Here is a 26,145-nt window from a genome sequence, read left to right as displayed (position 1 = left end):
ACGGCCATGAATCTCTTCTAGGAGATAAAGCTTGTGAAGACCTTCATTTGGTTAAAAGAGTGTATCAAGTCAACAGGGAAACCGTAGTCTTACAGACTGTCTGTGATGATGTAACTGACATTGTCAATTATCAAGAAGTTGAACAGCTCCGTCATTCAACATTGAACGACATGATTCAACGCATGAAATGCATTTTTGCAAGGCATGGAATTCCTCATTGTGTGCAAAGTGACAATGGTCCTGTCACGGGTCTATGATGGAGGACTCAAATGCAGAACGAGTGTTAACAGGTTTTATTGACAAACAGTAGACAGAAGACAGGATGTGTTGGGAGAGGTGAACAGTAGGGATGGCTGCCGCGAAACAGTCGTTCCGAAGCTTTGCGAGATCCCGAATCGCAGATGTTTCGAAACACTGATTCGAAGCGTGATTCAAAACACCCATGTCACGTGACTATGGCCAAACGAAGCCTCGAAGTGTTTCACTAGTGTTTCATCAGGTGTGATCCGCCGAATCAGCGTTTGATTGACACGGTCGGGAACAACAGACCACACAATCGCACATCTGTATAAAAGTGAAATCAACGCATATTGACCTCGTGGGTTTTTGTGAGAGGAGTTTGATTTTGAGATAGCGGATTTTTGGTGATAGTGACATTTATAGTGCGATTTGTTTAGTTATATTTAGGCTTAAATGTACACAACACATTGACTGATAGGCTAGAGAGTATAGTGACACATTAATAGATACATAGATATAAATATATATATAGACAGCTAGATTAATAGATAGATAGAGACAGATAGATTAAAGATAGGCTACATAATATAAATACATTGATAGATTATAGATACATATTATACATATCTAATTACATAGATAGATTAGAGATACATATCTAGATAGATTTGGATAGATAGATAAAATGGAGGCTCCCCAGAAGAGATGCCGTACATCTGTGGTGTGGGAGCTTTTCCATTTAGAAACCCCAAATAAAGTGAGATGTGTGTATTGTGATCGGCAGCTCGCCTGCAACAATACATCATCCAGTAGAAACACAGGACAGTTTATGGGAACTTTTTGATACTTGTATCATCAAACCCAGATGACACACAATGCTACAGCTGATGCCACAGTGGAAGTGAAAAAATACATCAACGATGCGTATTTGCCCACAACTCATGATCCACTAACTTACTGGAAAGAGAGAGTAGTAATCTTTCATCATTTGTATGTATTAGCTAAAAAATATATTTGCATGCCAGCAACAAGTGTCCCTTGTGAGAGGATTTTTTCAAAGGCTGGAGAAATTATCTGTAAAAAAAAGAAGTAGGCTAAGTAAATAAAAATATGTAAAAAAGTGAGACATTGTGGCTTGATTTATTTTATTAATATTCATTTTGCAGGACCAAAATAACATTATGCACAATGAGGAGCCTATAGGTTACAAAATTCACATTAGAAAAGTACAAAACAAAAAAAAATTCATGGCTTGTCAAGGTTGTTTCAGATCAACACTTGCAAGTGACCACTAGGTGTCGCCGTGGAGACGGGTGTCGGATTGATTCGAAGCCTCGAAACAATATGAACCATTTGATTTAACTGTTTCATTGCTTCACGAAGCCTCGATCTGCCCATCACTAGTGAACAGTCCAAACAATAGGCAGGGATGAGACACAATGACAGCCGTAGTAACTAGCCGAGCAGCACTTGTAACTAGCAAGATGACTGGAAGCTGGAGAGTAGAAATGGCAGAGCAGAATGAGACCTGAGAATACTAGCAGTGGCCAGACAGGAACTTGTAAGTACTCCAGCAAGGCACTCAGGGATCTCAGGCTCAGCACCAGGCTTCCTCCAAAGCCAAGAGTGTAAGCAGTCAGGGACACTCTGCTAGCAGGACTGGAACTAGAGACACAGAAGACAAGACAGACAGGACCGATGGCAGAACTAAAGCACAAAATACTTCTACAAATAAAACACTGTAGACTTTAGTCACAAGAAACAAACTATGTAGCACAGTAGTACAACATCTAACGAACTGGCAACACATGAGGGAAAGAGCACACACATAAAGGGAGTTAACAAGAGTAACAGGTGAGAACACTTAGACAAGGAACAGGTGAACACACTCACGTAAACGAGGACTGAAACAAGGGAGCAGAGAACATGAGGAACAGGTGACAACACTCACGTAAACGAGGACTCAACTAGACAAGAGGGCGTGGCACAGGGAAACAAGGAGGCAGGAACAGAGGAGCACATGGCCAACACAAACATAACCATATGTTCAAGCACAACACAAACATAGAGACATGAAACAAAGACAACACAGACAAAGCTGCCAGAGCAAGACCCTGACAGGTCCCCAGTTTAATAGTCATCAATTCAGGCTGTTTGCAGAACAGTATGGGTTTAAGCATACTACTTTAAGCCTTCTTTATCCAAAGGCAAATGGTAAAGCAGAAAAAGGGGTACAAATTGTAAAAAGACTTTTGACAAAAGCAGCGGCAAGCAATTCGGATGAAAATCTGTCTCTGTTGACTTACCGTTCCTCTCCACTCAGTTGTGGATTATCTCCGGCTGAGTTATATTGATGAATCTGCGTGACACACTTCCAAAATTATCTCTGAAAAGATAAAACAATTGGTTTGTCATTGAAAGAGATGCAAGATCTTAAAGAGAAGCAGAAAGAATATTATGACAAGGGAAGTCGGCAACTAAAACCTCTTTCTGAACGAGATGTAGAGTTGCGGAGCCTACTGGATGGAGAAAGAAAGCTACAGTCCTAAAAGGGGTAAACCCAAGATATCATATCTTGTTCAAACAGAAGATGGGCAGACCTTACGGAGAAATCGACAGAGTTTGCTTAAGACTGCAGAGAATGTCATTTGGTTGAGCCAACCTTGGAGCTGGTGTCCCCAGAAATGCAGTCTTGTGAAATGCCCTCTGTGGATCGGCAACGTCTTGAAATGTTCTCTTCGGATATGCTTTACTCTGAACTTGATTAATCTGTGCCAAAGACGGACATTCCTGTCTTACGGAGATCTAATCGAGTTTGAAAAGCACCTGTTCGAATGGACTAGTTTGTAAAAAAAAAAAAAAAAGATTGATGAATCGAGTGTTATATAGTAAAGTGTTGGTAATTATGTGAAACTTCTATGTAATATTGTAAAAAAAAAAAAAAAAAAAAAAGGAAAAGGGATGTAATGAGTACAGCTGTTATATGAAGAGTACTGATTGACTCCAGCTGGTGGCAGTAATGTGTTGTATAAGATGAAGTGCATTTTAAAGAATGATCAAATTTAATACATTTGTATAACCAAGAAAAAATTTGCTTTTTGAAACATTTAAATAATTGGATGTTTCAAACATTGAAAGGCATTGACCACAAAAAATCTGAAGGTGGCGGCAGATGTTATTGCTGAGTCTATTACTCACATTTTTATGTCCAATTCAGTACCCCAAATCTGGAAAGCTGCTTATGTTCTCCCCTTGTTTAAAGGTGGGGATTTATCAGAGATAAACAATTACCGTCCAATCTCCAAACTCTCAATACTGGCAAAGATCCTTGAATCCCAGGTAAATTTACAGGTAAAACAGTTCTTGGTGTTTGAAACAATTTGGTGTTAGAACTGGCCACAGTACCATTACTGCTGCTATGGTGGTAATATATGATCTTATTTGTGCTTTAGACAGAAAACAGCATTGCGCTGCTTTATTTGTAGATCGATCCAAGGCGTTTGATTCTGTAGATTATGAATTGTTGCTGAACAAACTTAGGGATGTTGGTTGCTGTCCCAATGCTGTTAAATGGTTTAGAAATAATTTTGTAGATCGGACTCAGTGTGTCCATGCAGAGGAGTTTCTTCAGATATCTAAAGGGGTCCCCCAGGGGTCTATTTTGGGACCTATTCTGTTCTCTATTTTTATAAATGATTTAGGTAAGGAAGTTCGAGCAAAAGTACACTTCTATGCTGATGACACTGTCATTTATACACATGCTCCTTCCATAGCACAGGCTGTGCAAGAGCTTGACTGTATTTCAGTCATTACAAACTGCTCTGCTCAATTTAAAATGGGTTTTAAATCCTCAGAAAACGATGTTCATGGTCTTTTCAAAAGCTCTCCTACAGTTGCCTGATGATCTTAGCATTTTTACGTCTGATGGTAAATCCATTGAAAGTGTACCCACGTACAAGTACTTGGGTATATGGATAGCCAACAAACTTTTATTTAATTTACATATGGCTAATCTAGTTAGGAAGCTCAAAGTGAAGATTGGCTTTTTTTTTTTTTTTATAAATCTAGCTTTACTTTCAATGCCCAAAAAAACCTTGTGGAAGCTACTTTTCTGTCTGTGATTGATTATGGTGACATATTATATTTGCACGCAGCCTCCTCAGCCTTCAGTGTGTCATGCGTCTCTACGCTTTATTACAAATGCAAAGTCCCTCACTCACCATTGCATTCTTTATGATCTGGTGGGTTGGACAGCACTGACCACCCGCAGAAAACAGCACTGGTAGATTTTTATACATAAAGCAATGCTAATCTTCCAGCTTACCTCTGTGCCGCCCTCTGTCTCAATTCTGCTAGTTATCCGCTACGCTCCTCCAAGTGGTTGCTTTTTAATGTACCCAGGGCTTTGACAGATCTGGGGAAAACTGCATTTTCATACTATGCACCGTGGGCATGGAATAATTTGCAAAAAGATCTTAAACTAGAAACTTGTATATCAATTGATCAACTTAAGAGCATCATAAACGTGGTAAAGGAGACGTGGTTGTTTTTCTTGAGAGGCCATTGTGATGTATGTAGCATTTTAATATGTTGTGTTTATGTACAGTATGGCTGCTACCTTGGCCAGGTCTCTCTTGTAAAGGAGATTTTTGATCTCAATGAGACTTCCTGGTAAAATAAAGGTACATTTTTTTAATAAAAAAAAAAAAATCAGAGAACACTCAGAAACTTAATGGCACTGTTAGCAAAATAACATATTTTTGTTAGCAGGGATGCATCTTCAGCTTTTAGATCTTTATATCAACAGGTATAAAGAGGTCTCTTTCCCAATCATGTCCAGTCAGATGAATTTCCCACAGATCTACTCTGAAACATCTCAAAGATGACCTGGAGAAATATGATGCACCTGAGATAAAGATCAAATGTCATAGTGTCTAAATACGGTGGTGTTCTGGCTGAAATCAGGGGGATATTTCAGTTGTTGTAATACATTTGTAATACTTTGTCTGTCATTAAATTGCATAGTGCTGATTAATGTTTAAAATAAAATAATTGAAAGTATTTTAGCATATTGTTACAAGATAATAATGTGAAGAAAAAAAATGATTCACAAGGAAGGTAGGCCTTCTGTATGTGTGTCAGATTTCCGTCAATATTTCAAGATAAATTAAAATGAAAGTTTTTGAAAATCCAAACATTTTACGACTTCTAATGAATTACAAACTGCTTCCAGCCCAATGCTCAACCAAAACATTTTTTAAAAAGAGATTGCAATGAAGATTTTTTAGAACTAGTGGCCACTGATCAAATAAACATAATCCAAATATAATATAAATAGTGTCTTATATAGGGAGCTCCAAAGTATGGAAGCTTTCTCTGTCTAACTCGCTATTTTGACTTTATTTCTCAGAATTGTAAGAAAAAAAGTCTTAATTGTGAGATTAAAAACTTGCTGGTACCTTTTTTTTTTTAAATTCTACGGCAGAAATAAAGCCTCCATAACAAGGCAGTGATCACCGGCGGTGAGGCTCTGTGAAGATGCATGATTGTATATTAATAACCACCAAACGATGCACGGCATCCTCTACATGTGGAATGAGGCTCCCCCTGTTGACGGATAACAGCGTTCACAGGCAGACTCAGGGTGTGTGTCGATCCGACGAGTCGTCTAGGCTTGGTGGTGGCAAAATCATTCCAGTGCACTACTAAAACCAGCGACTGCTCACTGTGTTTGCTTACCAGAAATGTCATGTTTTTCTTCACCTATATTCTCCACAGCTGACATCCATGAAGAACCTTTAACATCCATGGAATCTTTCCATTAGACAAAAGTATTTTTACAGTGGAAAATTTATTTAGATGTTCTTCATGTTAAGAAAAAAATGGTTTCTTCAAGAACTCTTTACTTACAGTTCTTTGGGGAACCAAAACTGTTCTATTGCATCGCTGTGTTAATCTAACCACACTGTTTTGGGCATGCATGACTTGTCTTGGTTAATGTTTGTTTGCCAAAAAGAAAATAGTGTATTTGTGTTTTGGGCTGGATTTAGATTTTTATTAAGGTCTGTTTGTTTGCAGTTTGCACTAGTTCCTCATTCAGATTCAAGACTGTCATAGGAAGAAGAAATACCTTAAGATGTTTACATCATAGATATCCATAATAAAGGCTAGACGTCTCGTCCGCACTGGCGGCCATCTTGTCACAGGCAACTCGCTCACTCGTAACATTGTGTTTTAATGGCGCATGTACTTTTTAAATAACCATAACTTGCTCAATTTTCTACCGAAAAATTTGGTTTGTTATAAACGTCAGAGATGTAGCTATGACACTGCACACTTATGAATAATAAGTGTATCAATAAATAATCATCCACAATTATAGCCACGTTAATAACGTTTGTAAGAAACCAAACCGTTTGTAAATCCGTCAAGATTTCACCGAGATAAGAGTATTTGTGTTCGTGCTGATCACTCATCTTACATCAGGCACCACAGAGCCTTGCCTGTGACAAGATGGCCGCCGGTGATGGCGATAGAGACTCCGCCGTAAGACATCTAGCCTTTATTATGGATATCTATGGTTTACATGACCTCATGTCATTATTTTCCAGCCAATTTGCCAATATTCACTTATAAACTTATATTCATTCACCAAAACAGTGTTCTCTGTTTGTTGCTGGTACTTTGATTTGCCAACTTTAAGTGCCTGGCCTTATTCTCTTACAGTGCTGTTGTGTTTTCTCTTGTGTTTGTAACAGTACAAACACACCAGAAACTGTATTTCTTCCAGTTTGTCTATGCACTTTACGGAAAATTAAAAAACAAATACTAATAAATAAGACTGTCTGAGCTTCAAGAAATCAATTCATAGCTGGATCCACCAGGACTTCTAAAAGTGAAATAACAGGATTTGCATGTTTGTGGGAAAGTCGTGCTTTATTTGAACAAAAATGGCTCATTTGATTAGCAGTCACGTGATCACACTGTTCATTTTCCTGCCTGTACTTTCAGAAGATCGCAAAAGATGTAGAAATCCAAATGACAAACTTCACCGAAGAATAGCTGGAGCTCATACAGGAACATTACAATATTGATTCATTCATTTGAAACTCGAAAACATCAGCTTACATTCATGTTATTTTATTTTGAAATATTTAAAAACATAAAATACAGCCATAAAACACACATTAAAGAGTATATTTGGAAGAGGAAGACCAATATATAGTTCTTAAGTAAATAAATAGAAATGAAACTCTTTTTTCTTTTTCAGAATAATAAAACTCATCTCTGGAGTTTTATAGTTAGACACAAGCAACTAACATTACAATGATTGTGTTTCTTTAAACATGTGATAGATTGGCTTGTTACCCCCAAATTTGTATGTGTATTTCTACCTGTTCACATTTATATACCTTTGAAACTGAATTAACTTATTTTTACATTTCAAACCTATTCATTTGAGTAGTCAAATATCTTACTTTTTACTCTACTACATTTTCCAAATCAGTCGTTCCTTTTTATTTATGAGTGGATAAAAACGTAACTGGTCAAACGAGCCAATCACAGTATAGCGTGCGCGCTTTGTTTTGAAATTGCCTTGGCGGTATCGCGAACCAGAGCCGTTAAATCTGAGAGTTGCGAACATAGATGTGATGTGACAGTGATCTCGCCGCCGCGCGGTCACGTTATTCGTGTAGCTCTCAATAGTTCCAAACAAATCGCGTTGACAATGATAAGCGGGACAGAGAGCAGCAGCTATTATTGCAGAAATGATCGGTAAGTATTGACGCATAACGTACATTGCTTACGTTGCCACTAAAATGACTTACAAAAAAAAGAAAAAAAAAGCTATTAAATGTGTTTAATTCTGGAGGGAAATTGGCTGCTCCCATAACATAGAATAGAATATATATGTGTGATGTGTGTGTGTGTGTATATATATATATATATATATATATATATATATATATATATATATATATATATTGGCGTTGTGCAGGTTTATGTGAATGTATCATAACATTAAGATGTTAATAATTATGACCATAGGCGCTGGAGAAAAATACATACAGTAAATACTGTAATTGTTTTATACCTTATGGGAACAGTCCCCTTCCCTCCAAAATTAAACAGACAAAAAATTAATTCAATTCAAATATATACATATACACACACATACACATATATATATATATATATATATATATATATATATATATATATATATATATATATATATCAGATAATTAATGTCATTTCATTAATAGATTGGTGTGCCAAGAGTGACATTAGTCTTCACTTAGACTGAGTTAAGCAAGAGTCTTGTGTCAAATTATAATAGGACATTATAGCCATAAAAAAATCAAAGTACTTACTTAAGTACATTTGAAGGCAAATACTTTTGTACTTTTACTCAAGTGAATGTTTAAAGGCAGCACTTCTACTTTTACTTGAGTAATATTTTACCTTGAGTATCTTTACTTTTACTCAAGTACATGGTATGTGTACTTCGTCCACCACTACGACAGAGTAAACAGGTCATGAACTAAAACATACAGTAGTTCTGCCGGTTTTATGCCCTGAGGTGGTGAAATGCAGTCAATGTGTGACGCTGCCATAGTGTTGTTGGTTTGTACAGTATGAGGCAGCGTAGAGACACTTCTGGGTCCGGTTTACTCACACACACACACACACACACACGAGGGACTCTGAAGACCAGCACTAACTGCGAGAGACATGATGGCATCAGCAGATAAAGGTCAGTCTAAGTTAAATAACCTAATGTGATACAGCTAGTTTAATACCATACTGAGAAATTAATCATATAATGTGCTTTCTGTTGCTGGCATTAAACTGTAAATCAGAAAGTAAATAGTGAAGATAATCCTCATTAGCATTTAGTCGCCATTTCACAACCTTCCATTTTTACTATTCTGTTTTACTGATTCATTTTATAAAATATATATTTGTATACAAGTACAGAGTATCATGATTATAATACTGTATGATGTTATCAAACTAATGATGAGGGATTGAATCACCAGCCTTAAACTAAAGGAATGTGACACAGCCTGTTAGTGGCTCAAGACGTTATTTTAGCATCAGTCTCAATGTTTGTATTCATACGTCAGTTTTCACAATGTTACATAACCAGAATAAATAAAAGATGAATCATCCATTATTACATTTATGACACTGTTGATATTTACAGGGATGTAAAGTGTTCATCTATTTGCTGCAACTTGGAGAATAAAAAATGATAATTATCTTTCCTCGGTGTAATGATGATGTTACAGATGTGATGCTGCTAATAGTGAGAAGCCTGATGATCAATGAAGGCAATGTGTGGAAAACGATCAGTCCCGTATTTTAGTCTGCGTTCTTCAGCGTGTTCTTCCCCAGTGTCAACAGCGGAGGACAATGCGTGTGCATTTATTGCTAGTTTGTTAATATCTCCATCTGTGTAGTTCTTTGTCATAAATGCAGTTAACATAATATGACGTGGGAGCAATTCAAGACGGTTTCCCATCCACTGTACAATCTGGGCTTATTTATTTTATAAAGTTCCTTTCATCTACACGGCATTAAAGTGCAATAAAATTGCTAAAATTTGTTATAATATTAATTTTATAATAAAGCGAAACACGCAAATAAGCTCACGAGTGATCCTCTGCCGCCATCTACGGGTTATAGTGGTCATGTAATGTTCATGTTAAAACTGTTTGTTTTCCATCCGTACGTAATTGACAGAAATCCTCTACTAAGGGTACGTTTACAAAACAATGAAATGCTTAAACGGATACGGTTTGCTGTGAGTTTTTTAGTGTACAGACGACACCATTGTCAAAACGATCACAAGGATCCACAAAAACGAGGACACTGTTTTCAAAAACTTGCACTTTGAAAACGGTTTTCAAAAGTTTGTGTTTTCAGGCCCCCAAACCGCTGCTGTCGTGTAAACGAACGACCAAAACGCATAAAAAATTCAAGTTTTTAGTTGAAGGCGGTGTCGTGTCAACAGCCCCTGAAGCATGGCACATTTCCCATGTTATCTTCATCAATGAAAATGATAAATGTAGATATTCTTTAAATTCAATTTTACTGCTCAAATGAAGAGTTAAAAAAATAAGTGTTTAAAACATTACATGTAAAAAAAAAAAAAAAAAAATGTTTACCCCCATATTACCAATCTAGTCAATTACAGTCATTTAAAGTTTTTCCATATTCTTAATGGATATTATCTAGTTATTTAAAATGATTAGCAACTAATTCAAAATTCAGGGATTGACTTGTAGAACCTATTGTTCTGTATTGTTCATGCCTACCCTAGTGTACAAACAATATTTTAAAATATATGTTTTAAATCAAACCCTCGTTGGAGGCTGAGCCCTCCTAATATTGAAATTCTAGAATCGCCCCTGGTTATGGGACTCTTTGGTGAACTTGAATCAACGAAATAAACGGATAATGCATAATGTATGCAACAAAAAGTGAGCTAAAAGTATAAACAGCACTCCAACTGATATCACGATACAGTAGCATGATGTTAGTTTTCATTTAGCCAGCTGGTTGGTTGGCTAGTTATCTAGCTAGTTAGTTTTAGCAAGTTGTAATTTGTTAGCTAGTTAGTTGGCTAGTTAACCAGCTAGAGTGTTTGCCTTGTTAACTAGTTAGCTAGTTAGTTGGCTAGTTAACCAGCTAGAGTGTTTGCCTTGTTAACTAGTTAGCTAGTTAGTTGGCTAGTTAACCAGCTAGAGCAGGGGTCTCCAACACGTCGCTCGCGAGCTACCAGTAGCTCGTGGCCTGATTGGAAGTAGCTCGCCAAGGTTGCCGTTCACATATCGCGTCTTTTGCGCGCTCAAGTTCGTTATTTCAAATGTAGCCGCTTGGGCAAGCGCGCTCATAATTGAAGCGACGTGCTCATTTTTCCCAGGCGCAGCGAGATGAAAACACCTCAACCTTTCAGAATGCTGAGAGCGCACCGCAGGTCATGTGACAAGATCCAACCAATCAGCTTCACCCTTTCCGTAACAACATTGAAAGCTCAATCAACATGAATTTTACTATTAATAATAAAAGATAAGCTAATGTGAATTGTAAATGTCCGTAATTTATCTTTTTTGACTCATTCTTTTTATAAAAATTATTTAAAGGCTGAAATATGTGAGGTTTATTTTTTTATAAAACCTTTTTTGTCAAAACTTTATTTGAACTTGTACATGTTAGTAGATAACATGTTGCAAGACACTCCTTTAAAATCTGGCCATCATTTTTAATGTTATTATTTTAATGTTTATTTAAACAAAAAGAGCATATTGATGCTATTTTTTTGTTATTTGCTGGTTTTCGACATATAACTTGGTGAACTGATTTTATTTAGTAGTATTTTTTTAACAGGATTCTGTGATAACCGTGATAATTTTGGTCACTATAATCATGAAAGGAAATTTTCATGCCATTTCATCTCTAGTTATGATGCACTATAAAATCAACTATAATTATGTGTTTACAGTATAATATGCAAAGTACAATTTTCTATAAAAAAAATTAAATCTCTGATTCTGTTCTTTTCTCTGACATTTAAGGGTGACATATATAAGCCTACAAAAACTCGTTTAGGTCTAAAACAGTTTGGATAGCTGTTACTATGAGTTATGAGACATTATTTAGGAGATTTAAGTATTGTACATAGCTCTCGGCCACTTTCATTTTTAAAAAGTAGCTCTCAAATGAAAAAAGGTTGGAGACCCCTGAGCTAGAGTGTTTGCCTTGTTAACTAGTTAGCTAGTTAGTTGGCTAGTTAACCATCTAGAATGTTTGCCTTGTTAACTAGTTAGCTAGTTAGTTGGATAGTTATCTAGCTAGTTAGTTTTAGCAAGTTAGCAAGTTGTAATTTGTTAGCTAGTTAGTTAGATAGTTAACCATCTAGAATGTTTGCCTTGTTAACTAGTTAGCTAGTTAGTTGGATAGTTATCTAGCTAGTTAGTTTTAGCAAGTTAGCAAGTTGTAATTTGTTAGCTAGTTAGTTGGATAGTTAACCATCTAGAATGTTTGCCTTGTTAACTAGTTAGCTAGCTAGTTGGTTGGCTAGTTATCTAGCTAGTTAGTTTTAGCAAGTTAGCAAGTTGTAATTTGTTAGCTAGTTAGTTGGCTAGTTAACCAGCTAGAATGTTTGCCTTGTTAACTAGTTAGCTAGTTAGTTGGCTAGTTAACCAGCTAAAGTGTTTGCCTTGTTAACTAGTTAGCTAGTTAGTTGGCTAGTTAACCAGCTAGAGTGTTTGCCTTGTTAACTAGTTAGCTAGTTAGTTGGATAGTTAACCATCTAGCTAGCTAGAGGGGCATGATGTTAGTTAATTGTACTGAGATACTAAGCACATCCATAGACTGTAAAAAAAAGTTGGACGATGCACCTTCACTCTCTTCCATTGTAGAAAAGAGAAGCCGCCAAAGTCTTAATATGCCGCTGACATCTCGGAGCGCGAGTCTGCGCAGCAGTGAGTGTGAAGTGGAGCCGCGATATCAAGGTCCCGCCCTCACCCCCGCAGAAACCGATGGTTAGTAATATTGAATTAATTACTAATTATTTTAAATAACTAGATAATATCCATTAAGAATATGGCAAAACTTTTCTGCACTGGCCTTCCAACATTTAAATCACTGACAAAAACTCACCTTTTTAAAATTGCATTTAACGTTTAGCTTAGTCCGGTGTGTTTTTTGCCCGGTGTGTTTTCAGTGTTTTTAATATTTGATGTGGTTTTTGTTGCTTTTATGATTCTATGTAAAGTTTCTTTGAGTATTCAGAAAAGCGCTTACAAATAACTCATTGAGCAACTCATTGCAGTCCCTCCAGAGAAACGCGATTATGCAATCGCATAATTCAATGCATAATCATTGAAAGCTGTAAAACAGGAGCACACTTTATTTTTTATATTTCATTTATTCATTTTTACAGAAGTTGTAGCATATTCCTTTTGTAAAGCTACAGAACTTGTTTGACTCATCAATGTTTTGTAAGTTTGATGTGTTTATTAAGGTCTGAAATAAAACAAGATGAGAACTGAAATATTCCAGCACTTTCTGTGATGTATATGCTTGCTTATCATAGGAAGTAATAAGAAATGACTCTTTACATTAAGGTAGTAGCCTAGTGAGAACAGGGCGTTGGGGAATCACTTTTTTTTTCTCTTTTTCATCAAACCGCAATTTTTGCAAGTTCCCGCAATTTTTGCAAGTTCCCGCAATTTTTGAAAGTTCCCGCAATTTTTGAAAGTTCCCGCAATTTTTGAAAGTTCCCGCAATTTTTGAAAGTTACTGCAATTTTTGAAAGTTACTGCAATTTCATCGCATAAAATTGCATAAATATCCCGCATATTCCATTGCATTTTTAAAGAAAACGGGCCTCATAATGAAGGATTTTTGCCCGCAACAATCACAAAAAAAACTGCGTTTTTCTGGAAGGACTGTCATTGTGTCGATGTGAAATATACAGTTATGGAAATGTAGAAAGCTCAAATCTCCGACTGAAAATCCCGGAAAAATTCAGTTCACCCAGAGAGGCCGTCAATCACAAAGTCACACTCCCGTTTTTTAGAGAATCAAATAATTAACTAAAGACAAATTTAATGAAAACACTTACACCAGCGTTATTAAAACTACCTAAAATGACAGAAACCATATTTGGGAAAAAGTGTAATTTCATTGTTTAGTTTGTCTTACATCATATTAGGTCCGTGAAGAGGGCTTTATGATCTGCATCCAGCCACCTGGGGAAGTTGACACATTTTGGCTTCACTTTTCAGGACTTGTGTGTGACCCTCGCACGAAGGGTCGACAACATGCATTTTGTACAATAACAAAATTAACATCTCAGTACATGAGTAAATAAATGGGTCTGGTGAAATAGCTAAAAATACATGGGGATTTAATCATCTAGAGCTCCAGCTAATGACATGAACTGTTCAACAGGTGACTCGCATGATCTGAGGATTGTGATACTGGGAGTCTGTGGAGCTGGAAAGAGTTCAATAGCAAATGCCATACTGGGTCGAGAGGCATTTAAAGAGAGCAGAACCAGAGAGAGTGAGAAACAGAAAGGGAGAATAGAAGACAGAAACATCTCCATCATCGACACTCCAGGATTCTTCAACACTCAACTGACTGATGAAGAGATGAAGAATGAAACGATGAAGAGTCTGTACCTCTGTTATCCTGGTCCTCACGTCTTCCTGCTCGTCATCAACCTGGGAAACTTTGAGGAGGAGCAGAGGAACCTAGTGGAGCAAATCCAGGAGAACTTTGGAGCTCAAGCTTTGAAGTTCACAATGATTCTGTTTATTGGAAGAGAAAAAATAACACTTAGAAAATGGAAGCTCGTTATGGATAGTAGAAAGTTTCAGAACCTCATCAAACACTGCAGAGGTAAATATCATGAGATCAACAGTAAAAGGGAGATAATTCAAACTCACATCACAAAGCTTCTAGAGAAGATTGATGAAATCGTCAAACAAAATGATGGCCAGCATTATGACATTTCCATTTACTTAAGAACTCCACTAAAGGGTAGAAAAGAAAAGATAAAACAAGAGAAAGAAACGAAAGTCCAAGAGACAAAACAAGAGCAGATAGAAATAGTGCGGGAGACGATTCACGTGCACAGTCTAAAGGAAAAGAGCACAACACATCGTGTGACTGAAAAGAAAGATTATTTTGCAAAAATAGTGACAAAAATTGAGATAACTGAATTATATGAAGACAGATTCTCCAGAGGTCCACACGAAAACAGGCATGATGAAGAGGAGGCAGTCAAATCACAGAGAAACTCTTTTACAGAAACAAATACAGTCCAGAACCCAGAAAAATATTGGGAAACAAGCGGAGCAGGAAAATGGGACCAGAAGAAACAACATACAGCAAGAGAACATCATCCAACCCAAGCAGGTGAGAACTTGTACTTTATTACACTTTTCCAAAATATCACGACATGTTTCTTGAAAAGTAAATTAAACATAATCTCTTATTTGTCTGCTCTAAAACCCAGTGTCACAGTCCATACAGAACAGACATATGAAACTTGGAAAGCACACAGATCTCAGGATCGTGATGGTGGGTAAAACTGGAGCTGGAAAGAGCGCCACAGGAAACACCATCCTGGGACGAAAGGAGTTTAAAGAAGAATTTTCTCCTGAATCTGTGACTCAGAAATGCCAACAACATCAGCAGACGGTAGAAGGTCGAAACGTCTCAGTGATCGACACTCCAGGACTGTGTGACACATCAATCAGTGAAGATCAACTGAAGAATGAATTAGTGAAGTGTGTCTACATGTCTGTTCCTGGTCCTCATGTGTTTCTGCTGGTCATGAGACTGGACGACAGATTCACAAAGGAACAGAAACACACAATGAAATGGATTCAGGAGAACTTTGGAGAAAAAGCTGCTTGTTACACAATCGTTCTGTTCACTAGAGGAGATCAGTTAAAAACACCTATAGAGGAGTTTCTGACAAAAAACAAGCGGATTAATGATCTAGTTATAAAGTGTAAAGGCGGTTATCATGTGTTCAATAACACAGATGAAGAAAATCGATCACAGGTCACTGAACTGCTGGAGAAGATAGAGAGAATGGTGAAGGAGAATGGAGGAGACCATTACACAAATGAGATATACAAGGAAGCTCAGAGGAAAATAGAGGAAGTAGAGAAGAGGACGAGAGAGGAAGAGGAGAGACGGAAGATAGAAGAAGAAGAAAAGATAAGGGATGATGAAAGAATGAGTTTGTTAACTAAGGCTAAAGGAGTGGCATTAGTGGGAACAGTGTGTGTAGGAGCAGCAGTTGCTACAGGAGCACTAAGTCCAGCTTTAATCTCAGGAGCAGTAGTTGCTGCACGAACACTAAGTCCAGCTTTAATCTCAGGAGCAGCAGTTGCTGGAGATGCTGTACTGGCCTCTATTGCTAAAGGAGCCACACTATCGGAAGCTTTAAAGGCAGGAGTCGTAGCTGCTGGAAATGCAGCACTGGCCTCTGTTAATAGTGGAGCATCACTACCTGCTTCTTTCATTGAAAGCAAGAAATCATGTACACAACAAAATCCCCAGAGTTAAACTAACTCTGCTCAGAGTACACATGGTCCCACTCTAAAGAATGTTAAAGTAACTCTGAATCAGAGTTAAAGTTAATGAGATAATTAAGGGATTAGCTAAGTGATGATTGAGCATTAGTGATGAACACCTGCTGTTAACAAGCAGAATCACTGAAGAAAAGAGAAACACAGGAACTACAACTGACTTCCAGCCACAGTCTTAGATGAAATCCACTGAAGATAAAAGAAGACATTAAATCTCTGAAGATCTCAGCAGAGGAGGATTAAACAACTCCACAAACAGCATTACCAGCTTCATTTATTACTAACCAGACTGACTTTATTTCTATTCTCATTGAGAATTAAAAGAGGGGTTTTTTTTTGTTGATGTTTTATTAAAAATAATAGTTTGGGTTTAGTCACCATTATGGTGATCAGTTTTTCCTTTTGTTGGGTAGTTTTTAGACTTTTAACAGTGTTTTTCTCTGGTTGTTGTATCTGTTTGTTTTGGCAAGAAAAGCAAGAGAAAAAGTGATCAGATGATAATGACTACTTGATAAAAATATAATCATCATATAAGCCTTAATTGTCAAACTTCTTAGCGGCCGTCATCTTGTTCCGTGTCCGACTCCGGTTCAAACTGATACTGTTGCACAGATGTGTCCTCAGAGACTCCCGCTGCCATTCTCTCTCCAAAATGTAACCTCAACTGTTGTCAAGGCAACACTCCACGTGTGTTGTGTCAAAATGCCCCACAGAACAGAGGGGCGGAGTCAGCAAGGCTCATTATCATTTAAAGACACATGCACTTAAATGGCGTGTGAAACCAGAGCTGTTTTTGACCAGTTAAAATTAGTGTTTTCTTACAATACTAATGAAAATTTTTAATTAAAGTATATTACAATAAGTATATTTAGACCCTAAATAATTATATTAACTTGTATAAAAATGGCATTATATGACCCCTTTAACCCTAGTGGTTAATTTAAAAGTTTCCCAAACAAGAAAACCTGGATTCCCGGCAGTTGAATGGTGAATTGGCCGGTATTTTTTTCTTTAAATTAAAATTGACGTAAATTACCTTTTTTTTTTGCTATAGCCTACCACTTACACAATACTTGTACTAAAATACTAAATTAAACAATCCTTATTTATTGTTTCCCAGAAATCAGTACCTTGTTAAATGAATTAGCTTGCCAAACTCCAAAGAAATACCAGAATACAAATGTTAAGGATAAAAACATTAAAAAATGTTAAGGATTTTTACATTAATGTGATAACCCCCTTTAAAAGAAAAACAAGGAACCCCCTTTTTTATATGAAGACAGATAAACACTTATACCCAATGATATGTAAATTACTTAGTGTCTTGTAAATAAAATGTACAAATCAACTTCCCTGTCTCAGAATTGTTTGTTTTCTCTTTTATGTTTTTTTCACTTGCATTTTTTACTTTTTTCCCTTTCTCCTGAAACATGCAAAGCAATAAGGAAAATAAAACAATATTTCCTTCAAAACAAATTAAACACACTTGAAGATTCACAACATGTTTTTTTTCCTTTCAGTATGCAAATTAGTTGCAAGTCAGTGACGCAGTGAAATATACACGAGTCAGTGACACAGTCAAATATACGGTCGTTTGTTATTGTTGGGGCCCAGTTTGTTGGTGCACATTTACAGCTGACGAATTCAATGTAGGCATACTCAAATTCAACACTCCCGAAAATGAGTTCACTTACGTCCATCCAAAAAATAAAATAAACCAAGCGTTGTTTCTCTACACTTTGGGCCTTATATAACATAGAATATATGAAGTCTCCAAAATGATGCTTTTCTAAAACAAGCAGTCAAATTTGCCTACCTGTCTGCTCATGCCATGTGCGATGCTCCTCCCCCTTCACGTAACTCACGCTATGACGCAAACGAATCATGCTCAATGAAAACCATGGTGACCATAGTCATGCAAACGAAACCATAGTGACTAACTATTATAGACGTGACAGAAACAACTAAACAGAACATGCTTTAGACCATGTATTCATCATCACATATTTAATCCACAAAGTTTATCAGCTATGCGAACACAGGGACCTCGTGCTCAGGCATCTCAGGCAGTTGGGTCTTCAGGTCAACTGGGAAAAGAGCAAACTCTCCCCTGTGCAGAGTATCTCTTTTCTCGGTATGGATTTGGATTCGGTCGCACAGACAGCGTGCCTCACAGAGCAGCGCGCTCAGTTGGTGTTGAACTGCATGAACACGTTCAAAGGCAGGACGGTGGTTCCACTGAAATTCTTTCAGAGGTTCCTGGGGCATATGGCAGTGGCAGCAGCGGTAACCCCGCTCGGCCTGCTTCATATGAGACCGCTTCAGCACTGGCTTCACGGCCGAGTCCCGAGATACAGGCATGCAGTGTTAGGGGTGTGACGGACCCCCAACTGCATTGGCACATCAATTGCCTCGAGTTGCTAGCAGTACATCTCGTTTGATAAGGCAGCTACAGGGCAGGCACGTGCTGGCAGTGGGAGGCTGGCACGTCACAACAGTCCCCCCCTGGCCCATTCCTCTGAGGAAGGATCTTCTGACTCAGAGACGGGGCACCCTATGGCACCCCCATCCAGACCTCTGGAAAGTCCATGTCTGGTTCCTGGACGGGACGTGGAGGTTCTAGGTGACTTACCCCCTGAGTTACTTAACACCATCACTACAGTACGGGCGCTGTCCACAAGACGTGTTTCCGCCCTGAAGTGGAACCTGTTCGTCGAGTGGTTCTTCTCGCCGAGAAGACCCCCGAAGATCTTCAATAGGGTCTGTGCTTTCCTTCTTCCAGCAAGGGTTGGAGCGAAGGCTGTCTCCCTCCACTCTCAAAGTACATGCTGCAGCTATTTTAGCATATCACGACCACATAGATGGCAAAACAGTTGGAAAGCATGACCTGGTTGTCAGGTTTCTTAGGGGGGTAAGATGATTAAATCCTTCTCGACCCCCCTCCATACCCTCTTGGGACCTTTCCCTGGTGCTTCGAGCACTTCAGGATGCTCCCTTTGAGCCTTTGCAGACAGTAGACTTAAAGCTTTTTTCCATGAAGACTTTGCTGCTGGTTGCACTGACCTCTGTCAAGAGCGTAGGGGACCTGCAGGCGTTTTCGGTCGACGAATCGTGCCTAGAGTTCGGGCCGGGTGACAGCCACGTAGTACTAAGACCCCGGCCAGGCTATGTGCCCAAGGTTCCTACCACTCCCTTCAGGGACCAGGTAGTGAACCTGCAAGCGCTGCCCCTGGAAGAGGCAGACCCAGCCCTGGCTTTGCTTTGTCCCGTACGTGGACAGAATTCAAAGCGTCAGGACCTCAGACCAGCTCTTTGTCTGTTACGGAGGCCAGCAGAAGGGAAAGGCTGTCTCCAAGCAGAGGATGGCCCACTGGATAGTGGATGCCATTGCCTTGGCTTACCAAGCACAAGGCGTGCCCTGCCCGCTCAGGTTACATGCACACTCCACGAGAGGCATTGCATCCTCCTGGGCGCTGGCACGTGGCTCCTCGCTAACAGATATCTGTAGAGCTGCGGGCTGGGCGACACCTAACACGTTCGCTAGATATTATAGCCTACGTGTAGAGCCGGTCTCCTCCCGTGTTCTCACCCTAAACGGGTAGAAGCACCGAGAGGCCCGGCTCAGTCGTCTTGCTGCACCCTACTGTGCACCCTTTTGCTCCAGAGTAAAAATCTGTTGAGTCCTCCAAAACCCCTCGGCCCGGACATGGCGGAGCGTCCGGCACCAGGCACTTATCCGCTGAATCCTTGAGAACCGGATCTGGGCTGGGTTCGGGATATCCTACGGGAATCCCATATGTGTATATTCTCCACGGCTGCTCCTAACGGAAGCCCGTGTCTTTCCCTTGGGCTAAGTCACCCACTATCTCATATGTAGTACAGCCTTCGGGCTAGTCCATATGTATTCCCCACAAAACTCCTTGAAGTAAGTGCCTTTCGCAGCGTCCTCCTTCCTAACTGAAGGGCATGCTTCCTAGTGTTATCCAATAATCTCACTGTATGGGTTATTACGAAACAACAGTGACAGATACACTCTGTGTAAGCCTCCTCCTATCGTCCTTCCAGGCAAGAAGGTGTAGAGGCTTATAGGGCTGGATGGGGTGCAGCTGATGCAAATGATTGCACGCCACTGTGCATTGGCTTGTTTAGTTTCACTCGAAGTAGATTGGCCTCTCTAGCGAGATTCCTATTCGTCGGTCTCGAGGCGTCTCCGTTCCCTCCTTCAGGGAATGAGGGTTACCATATGTAACCGAGACGGTTTCTCTTCATGGTTCGACATTTCATTTGGTAACATTAAGCAGTTTTGACTTATACACTGTTTAATGTTCACGTTATTTAACATTTTTTTCATTTTACAATTTTCTATCACTTGTTTCAGCTTCTTCTTCTCCTGTGTTTTGATCTGGAGATTCTGTACTAGAAGATGTCATAGCGCATCCTACCGTACAACAGTGGAAACATGGATAGCTGGAAAATTCAGTCAATGGTGGGGAAAGAGTAAAGTAGAATTAAAGTAAATTCCTATGTACACTACCAGTGGACTAGCCTACATAAAAATTCCGATACGCAGAATTAGAAACATATCTGTTTTAAATCAATATTCTTATCAATATTTTCAAACAATGTAAGTTTCATAAGACTATATATGAAAAACTATGTAAAAAATTTATATTTAATAGGCTACTCGATCAAAACTTGAGTTAACAACTACAAGCCAAGTATACTTTGAATACTTAAATATACTTTTAAGTATATCTCGATCAAAAGATTGAGCACAAGTACAGGCCGAATATACTAGGACTTTTCTCTCAGTATAAGTCAAGTACACTTAAGTGTAATTTTAAAAAGTGTAATTTTTCTGAGAAGTACATAAAGTATATTTTTGAGAAGTATAAAATATAGACTGAAAGTATACTTTCTTATTTTTAGTTTAAAAGAAGTATACTAATAGCACACTTGAATAAACTTCTTTTAGTAAGGGGACACACGACCCAAAAAGAACAGAATTTAAGTTTTCAATACCTTAAATCATTGCAGCACCGATCGGCAGGGATTATAGCCTCGGGCATGTATGATTTATCTTGGTAAATGTAGGGTGCCAAAAAAAAAAGGATTTTAGTGGGCTTTTTTTTTTGTGATTTAGAGAGGAATATTCTCCTCTCATAGTCTGTTTATCTACAGTTTGCACTTGTTCCTTATTCAGAGTTTCTGGTGTTTGTTGAGGAAATAAACACATCGACATAAGTGTTGATTTATTTTAATAGTAAATGCAAAGAGCTGACCAAAAAATACAGACAATTATTGGTTTACAGTTGCATGGTTAAGAAAGGAAAGCAAAACCTTGTTATATAGCAGATGTTTGCTTCTGTAAAATACTAGTGTTTCTAAGACACACGTTTGATCTTCATGCTGATGGATTTCATACTAACAACATAATTCTTCCAGCTTGACCAAACAACACCAATGCCGAAATGGGTGTCGTCTTCTCCCCATAAATACACACCGTTGGGGTTTGCATTGTGACAAAATTTGTACCAAAATGCCCCGAGATACTCTTTAGCACAGTTATTTCCATAGGAGTCTTGGTCTTTATCAAAGGTGGAGAACTTCTGATCATTATGGCCCGATAAAGAGTCGCCAGCAGAGAAGAGCATCATTGAGGACAATAACTCAATGGAAATGTGTTTTCATGAGTATGTATGAAAGTGTCCTGCTCCTCCATCAGTGAATCCTGAAACATGCCGTTTATACTAGGGCTGAACGATTAATTGCATTTGCGATAATATCGCGATATGATGAAACGCGATTTTTAAACTGCAAAAGCTGCGATTACACTCTGGTCACGTGACACGCGAGAGAAAAGCAGTCTGCAGATGTAGCATCAACTTGGCACGGCATACAGGAAAGAACAGTTTATGTTTGATTTATGTGATATTGTTGTAAAATATATATATAATTAATATATAATGTACAATAATATTTTCAGAGAATTTCAGAATCGAGTCTGAGCTTAGTTTTTAAACAGATGCGTGATGACGCTGCGTGTACTTTAGAAACAGCCGTATTCTGCCTCTCTCTCTCTCTCTCTCACACACACACACACACACGAAACCGCTCGAACCTTACGAAAAATAATCTTTCATAAAGTTCGGAAAGGTTTAAGCTAATTACAAGGACATTCGCGGGCTTTATCGCACTGGTTGCCGCTTTGCTTGATGTTGCGGTCTCGCCTGCCGGAATTTTCCTCACAAATGCTCTACTAAGGCATTATTTATGTCTTTTGGAATGCAGTTGGCTTATATATTAAAAATATGAAAATCACTGAGAAGGCTGCTTTCAATTTAAAATACTCACGCGCGCTTTGTGAAGAGCGCTCGCGCATGCGGCTGTGAGCGACTCATTGGTTAATGTACTGGCATCTCAAAATGCTTTTATGATGCGAAATGAATGTAAACGCGGTCAGTGACATTTTAAACCAACAGGACAAACCACATCTTATATTTCAAATGGGATCTGTGCACTAGTGTGAATGCAGCTTATCATATCTAAACTGAGAAGACAAATCACTCACAGCTCTTGAATGGAAAATGTTCAGACGGCCTACTTTTAAATACTGAAAGCACTCTTTGTTTATTGCTTGTAATGTTTTTTTTTGTTCCTCTTTATTTACTAGCTTTTATATTTATATAGCCTATTTAAAATTCTTAACATGTTTTTTAATGATTATTTTTAAATATGCGTATAATTACACAAATAAAGTTTTTAACTGTTAATAATATTAATTACGAAAAAAAGTATATCAGGAGGTGCCTAAAGATTCCCATCCCTACTATACAATGATTCATTGCTTGCCTTTGTCGAATAATACAGAAGATAACGAACTTAAAAAGTAATCGCATATTAAATCGCAATCGCAATATTGGTTAAAGAAAATCGCAATTACATTATTTTCCAAAATCGTTCAGCCCTAGTCTATACCCGTCAGATTCAGGATCCACAGAGAAGGACGAGTACTGAGCAAAACCCTTCCTTCCTTCAAAGTCCTCCAGATCCACTCTCAGCATGTACTTTCTGTTACGCGTCAGCTGGTACATGTTCTCCAGCCCTGTTCACACACACACACACACACACACATGAAGAACCTGTTCAACCAAACACATGATCATCCACACAAACGGACACACGCTGTGAGATCTTACCCAGCCAGTATTCGCTCTCCACATTCCCGAATCCTCTCTTGTACTGATTCCACGGCCGATAGAAATTCACACTGCCGTCCATTCTCCTCTGAATCACCTGTGATGGGTTTATATAGGATATATGATTCATAATGTGTGTTCTGATGTGTGTTTGCTAGGGATGTAACGATTCACTCATCTCACGATGCGATACGATTCACGATACTGGTTTCACGATACGATTTTCTCACGATTTTTTTAACAAATGCGATTTAAGACAAAAGTGTCCGTTTTATTATTTCTCAGACAAAATGCTGCACATTTCTTTTTAATTTAAAATATATTTGTCAAATAATAAAACTACATTAAAAAAATTCCCTTCAAGGTTGTTTCAACTCAGTCTTTCTGTCTGTTTGGTCAAGAGGCTGGACACTGGTACCTTCGCACACTATGTAAAAGACTGTGTAAAATTAGTAGTACCAGATTGACAGGGGTTTTACATTGTAATAAAGGCAAGATTCTAATTTTGTTATAATTTGTATCATTACACTAGTAAGAGTAAAAAAAAAAACACATTTAGAGAAAGAGATAGTAAAATAAATACAACACCTGGTTGCCACGGAAACACTGATGCACCTTGTGATCTCCGTGGCTCTCGCAATTGTAGTATTAATGACTTTTACATGAAAACGGAGGTGACTGGTGTTACTCACGGTGGTGATTATTATTAGTCTACGGAAAGTCAAAATGCCGCCACACCTCCGATTTGAATGAGTCAACGTCAACATCTACGCTTGCCGTCGCCAAAGCCATGTCTACTGTTTGACGGCACGTGCACACCAGTCTATGGCACACACTGGTGCGGCGCGAGCGGAGCAAACCGAGCGTTTTCAGTTCATTCCTATGGAAGTTGAGCTTGGCTCACACAAGATCAAGTTCCATGAATGAAGTGAAAACACTCGCTAGCTTCACGCCAGTGTGTGCTCGCTGCTATTGTGCTATTGTAAAGCGAGGTTCACAACTTCACAGTAGGCTATAGTAAACGCGCCCTGCTGTTTAAAACGTGTATCGCGATTCGTTTAACATTTCAACCGACTTGAATCGTCACACATTTTTATCGATTTTCAACCGGTTGCGAGTGAATCGTTACATCCCTAGTGTTTGCTGATCTAAAGTCACATTCGTACCGTCCATCCTCCGTTGTCTTCATCTTTCCCATCTGAGATCATGTGACAGTAAACCCAGACAGGAACGTCTCCTGGATAGATGGAGTAAATCCCACTCAGCTTTTGTCCTGCTTTATAAAGGTCAGAACAGTCGACCGGCATGAATCCATCAGCAACACAAACAACAGACGCCGTGAAAACAGAGAGCAGAGCCGCGACAAACACCGTCATCTGGAGAGACACGACTGATCAAGTTCCTCATTTACAATAAAAGTAAAAACAGTCGCTGTAAATGTGAACGAACGAACTTACCGCCATCGTCTCAGTATCTTCTCTGCTGATCACTGCAGATTATAATCAATGTTTTATTTTTAAATCTGGAAGAAATCAAACCAAAAAAATCATCAGATTATTGTTGTTTGTGGCCATTTTTCTGAGTTACACTGTTGTAGAAATGTCTTAATATTCTGTGAGGTAAAAGATGAAGAATGAAACAGTAACTCACCGTTTGGTATTTATGGAATGGACCACCGGAGGAAAATAGGGGAGGGTCATGTCTTTTTATTCTTTGTTGAGGGGAGGGTCACCCAACTTTTTGTATTCATGAAAACACCAACATTTTAAAGTGGCTTGTTTGGTGCATATTTTTCCATGTAGCTCTCTCAGTCTTGGCCCCCATCGCTAGCAGATTGGTCTGACCCAACAAAAATCAGACGCATAAGATAAAGTCCAGTTTGGCGCTGTTTGACAGTGCGCGCTTCGGGCGTACGCGCTCAAAAAAAGAGCATCATGTCAGAACAGAACGACAATTAAATGTTTACCCGGCAAAGCTTTAAAGTACGTGCAAATCATGAACCTTTGTGATTGCGAATGGGTGCGAATGCCTTTTTTCACAATCATTTTGGAGGGTCATAGAAAAATGTATTGCTGGTGAAGGGAGGGTCAAGTCTATTTTGACTATAGATCTCAAAACTCCTCCGGTGGCCCCTTAAATAAAAAACGAACAGTCCCTCACTCACCGTTTGTGTTGTGCCTTGTGTTGTTGTCACTCTTTATTTCTGTTAGATTCTTACGCTCCTCCTTTGTGTTACAGAAGAAATTTATATTGCAAAACCCTTGATTCTTGACACATAGCGTGCGTTAATGAAAGCTAATGCACCGCCTGTTTCTTTTAGTATTTATTAAATTGTTGTTTGCCTTTATTTTGACAGGATAGTGGAGAAGCAGCAGGAAAGTACAGCATCAACGCACCTCTGACAGAATGCCAATTTAATCCGAGTTCAATGATCATGAAACTTTGTTGAGTCACTCGCATCTTCAACTGACCTTTTATCAGTAAGAGCATCTGTCATTTCAGTCACTCTTGCATTTCACAATGTTGAAATACTAACGGGTGATAAGTTACATGGTTAGCAGAATACTGTAAATATAATT

General features: G+C 38.6%; 2 protein-coding genes across 2 annotated transcripts; one reads left to right on the top strand and one right to left on the bottom strand.

Moving 5' to 3' along the window:
- Positions 1–14,222: 14,222 nt before the first annotated feature.
- LOC130076423 (uncharacterized) lies at positions 14,223–16,344 on the top strand. Its single transcript, XM_056241498.1, has 2 exons — positions 14,223–15,180; positions 15,281–16,344. Exons 1-2 carry the CDS (start codon positions 14,412–14,414, stop codon positions 16,342–16,344), a joined length of 1,833 nt encoding a protein of 610 aa, XP_056097473.1. The 5' UTR covers positions 14,223–14,411.
- A 5,340-nt stretch (positions 16,345–21,684) lies between these two features.
- LOC130076422 (microfibril-associated glycoprotein 4-like) lies at positions 21,685–25,031 on the bottom strand. Its single transcript, XM_056241497.1, has 7 exons — positions 25,024–25,031; positions 24,733–24,942; positions 23,567–23,663; positions 23,334–23,472; positions 22,201–22,234; positions 22,082–22,117; positions 21,685–22,009 (listed from the first exon to the last, which is right to left on the bottom strand). Exons 1-7 carry the CDS (start codon positions 25,027–25,029, stop codon positions 21,752–21,754), a joined length of 780 nt encoding a protein of 259 aa, XP_056097472.1. The 5' UTR covers positions 25,030–25,031; the 3' UTR covers positions 21,685–21,751.
- Positions 25,032–26,145: the final 1,114 nt, after the last annotated feature.

Source organism: Rhinichthys klamathensis, unplaced genomic scaffold (genome assembly GCF_029890125.1).
Source record: "Rhinichthys klamathensis goyatoka isolate OS25496 unplaced genomic scaffold, OSU_Roscu_1.1 h1tg000650l_1, whole genome shotgun sequence".
NCBI classification, from domain to species: Eukaryota; Metazoa; Chordata; class Actinopteri; order Cypriniformes; family Leuciscidae; genus Rhinichthys; species Rhinichthys klamathensis.
This window is presented reverse-complemented; position numbering and strand designations above follow the sequence as displayed.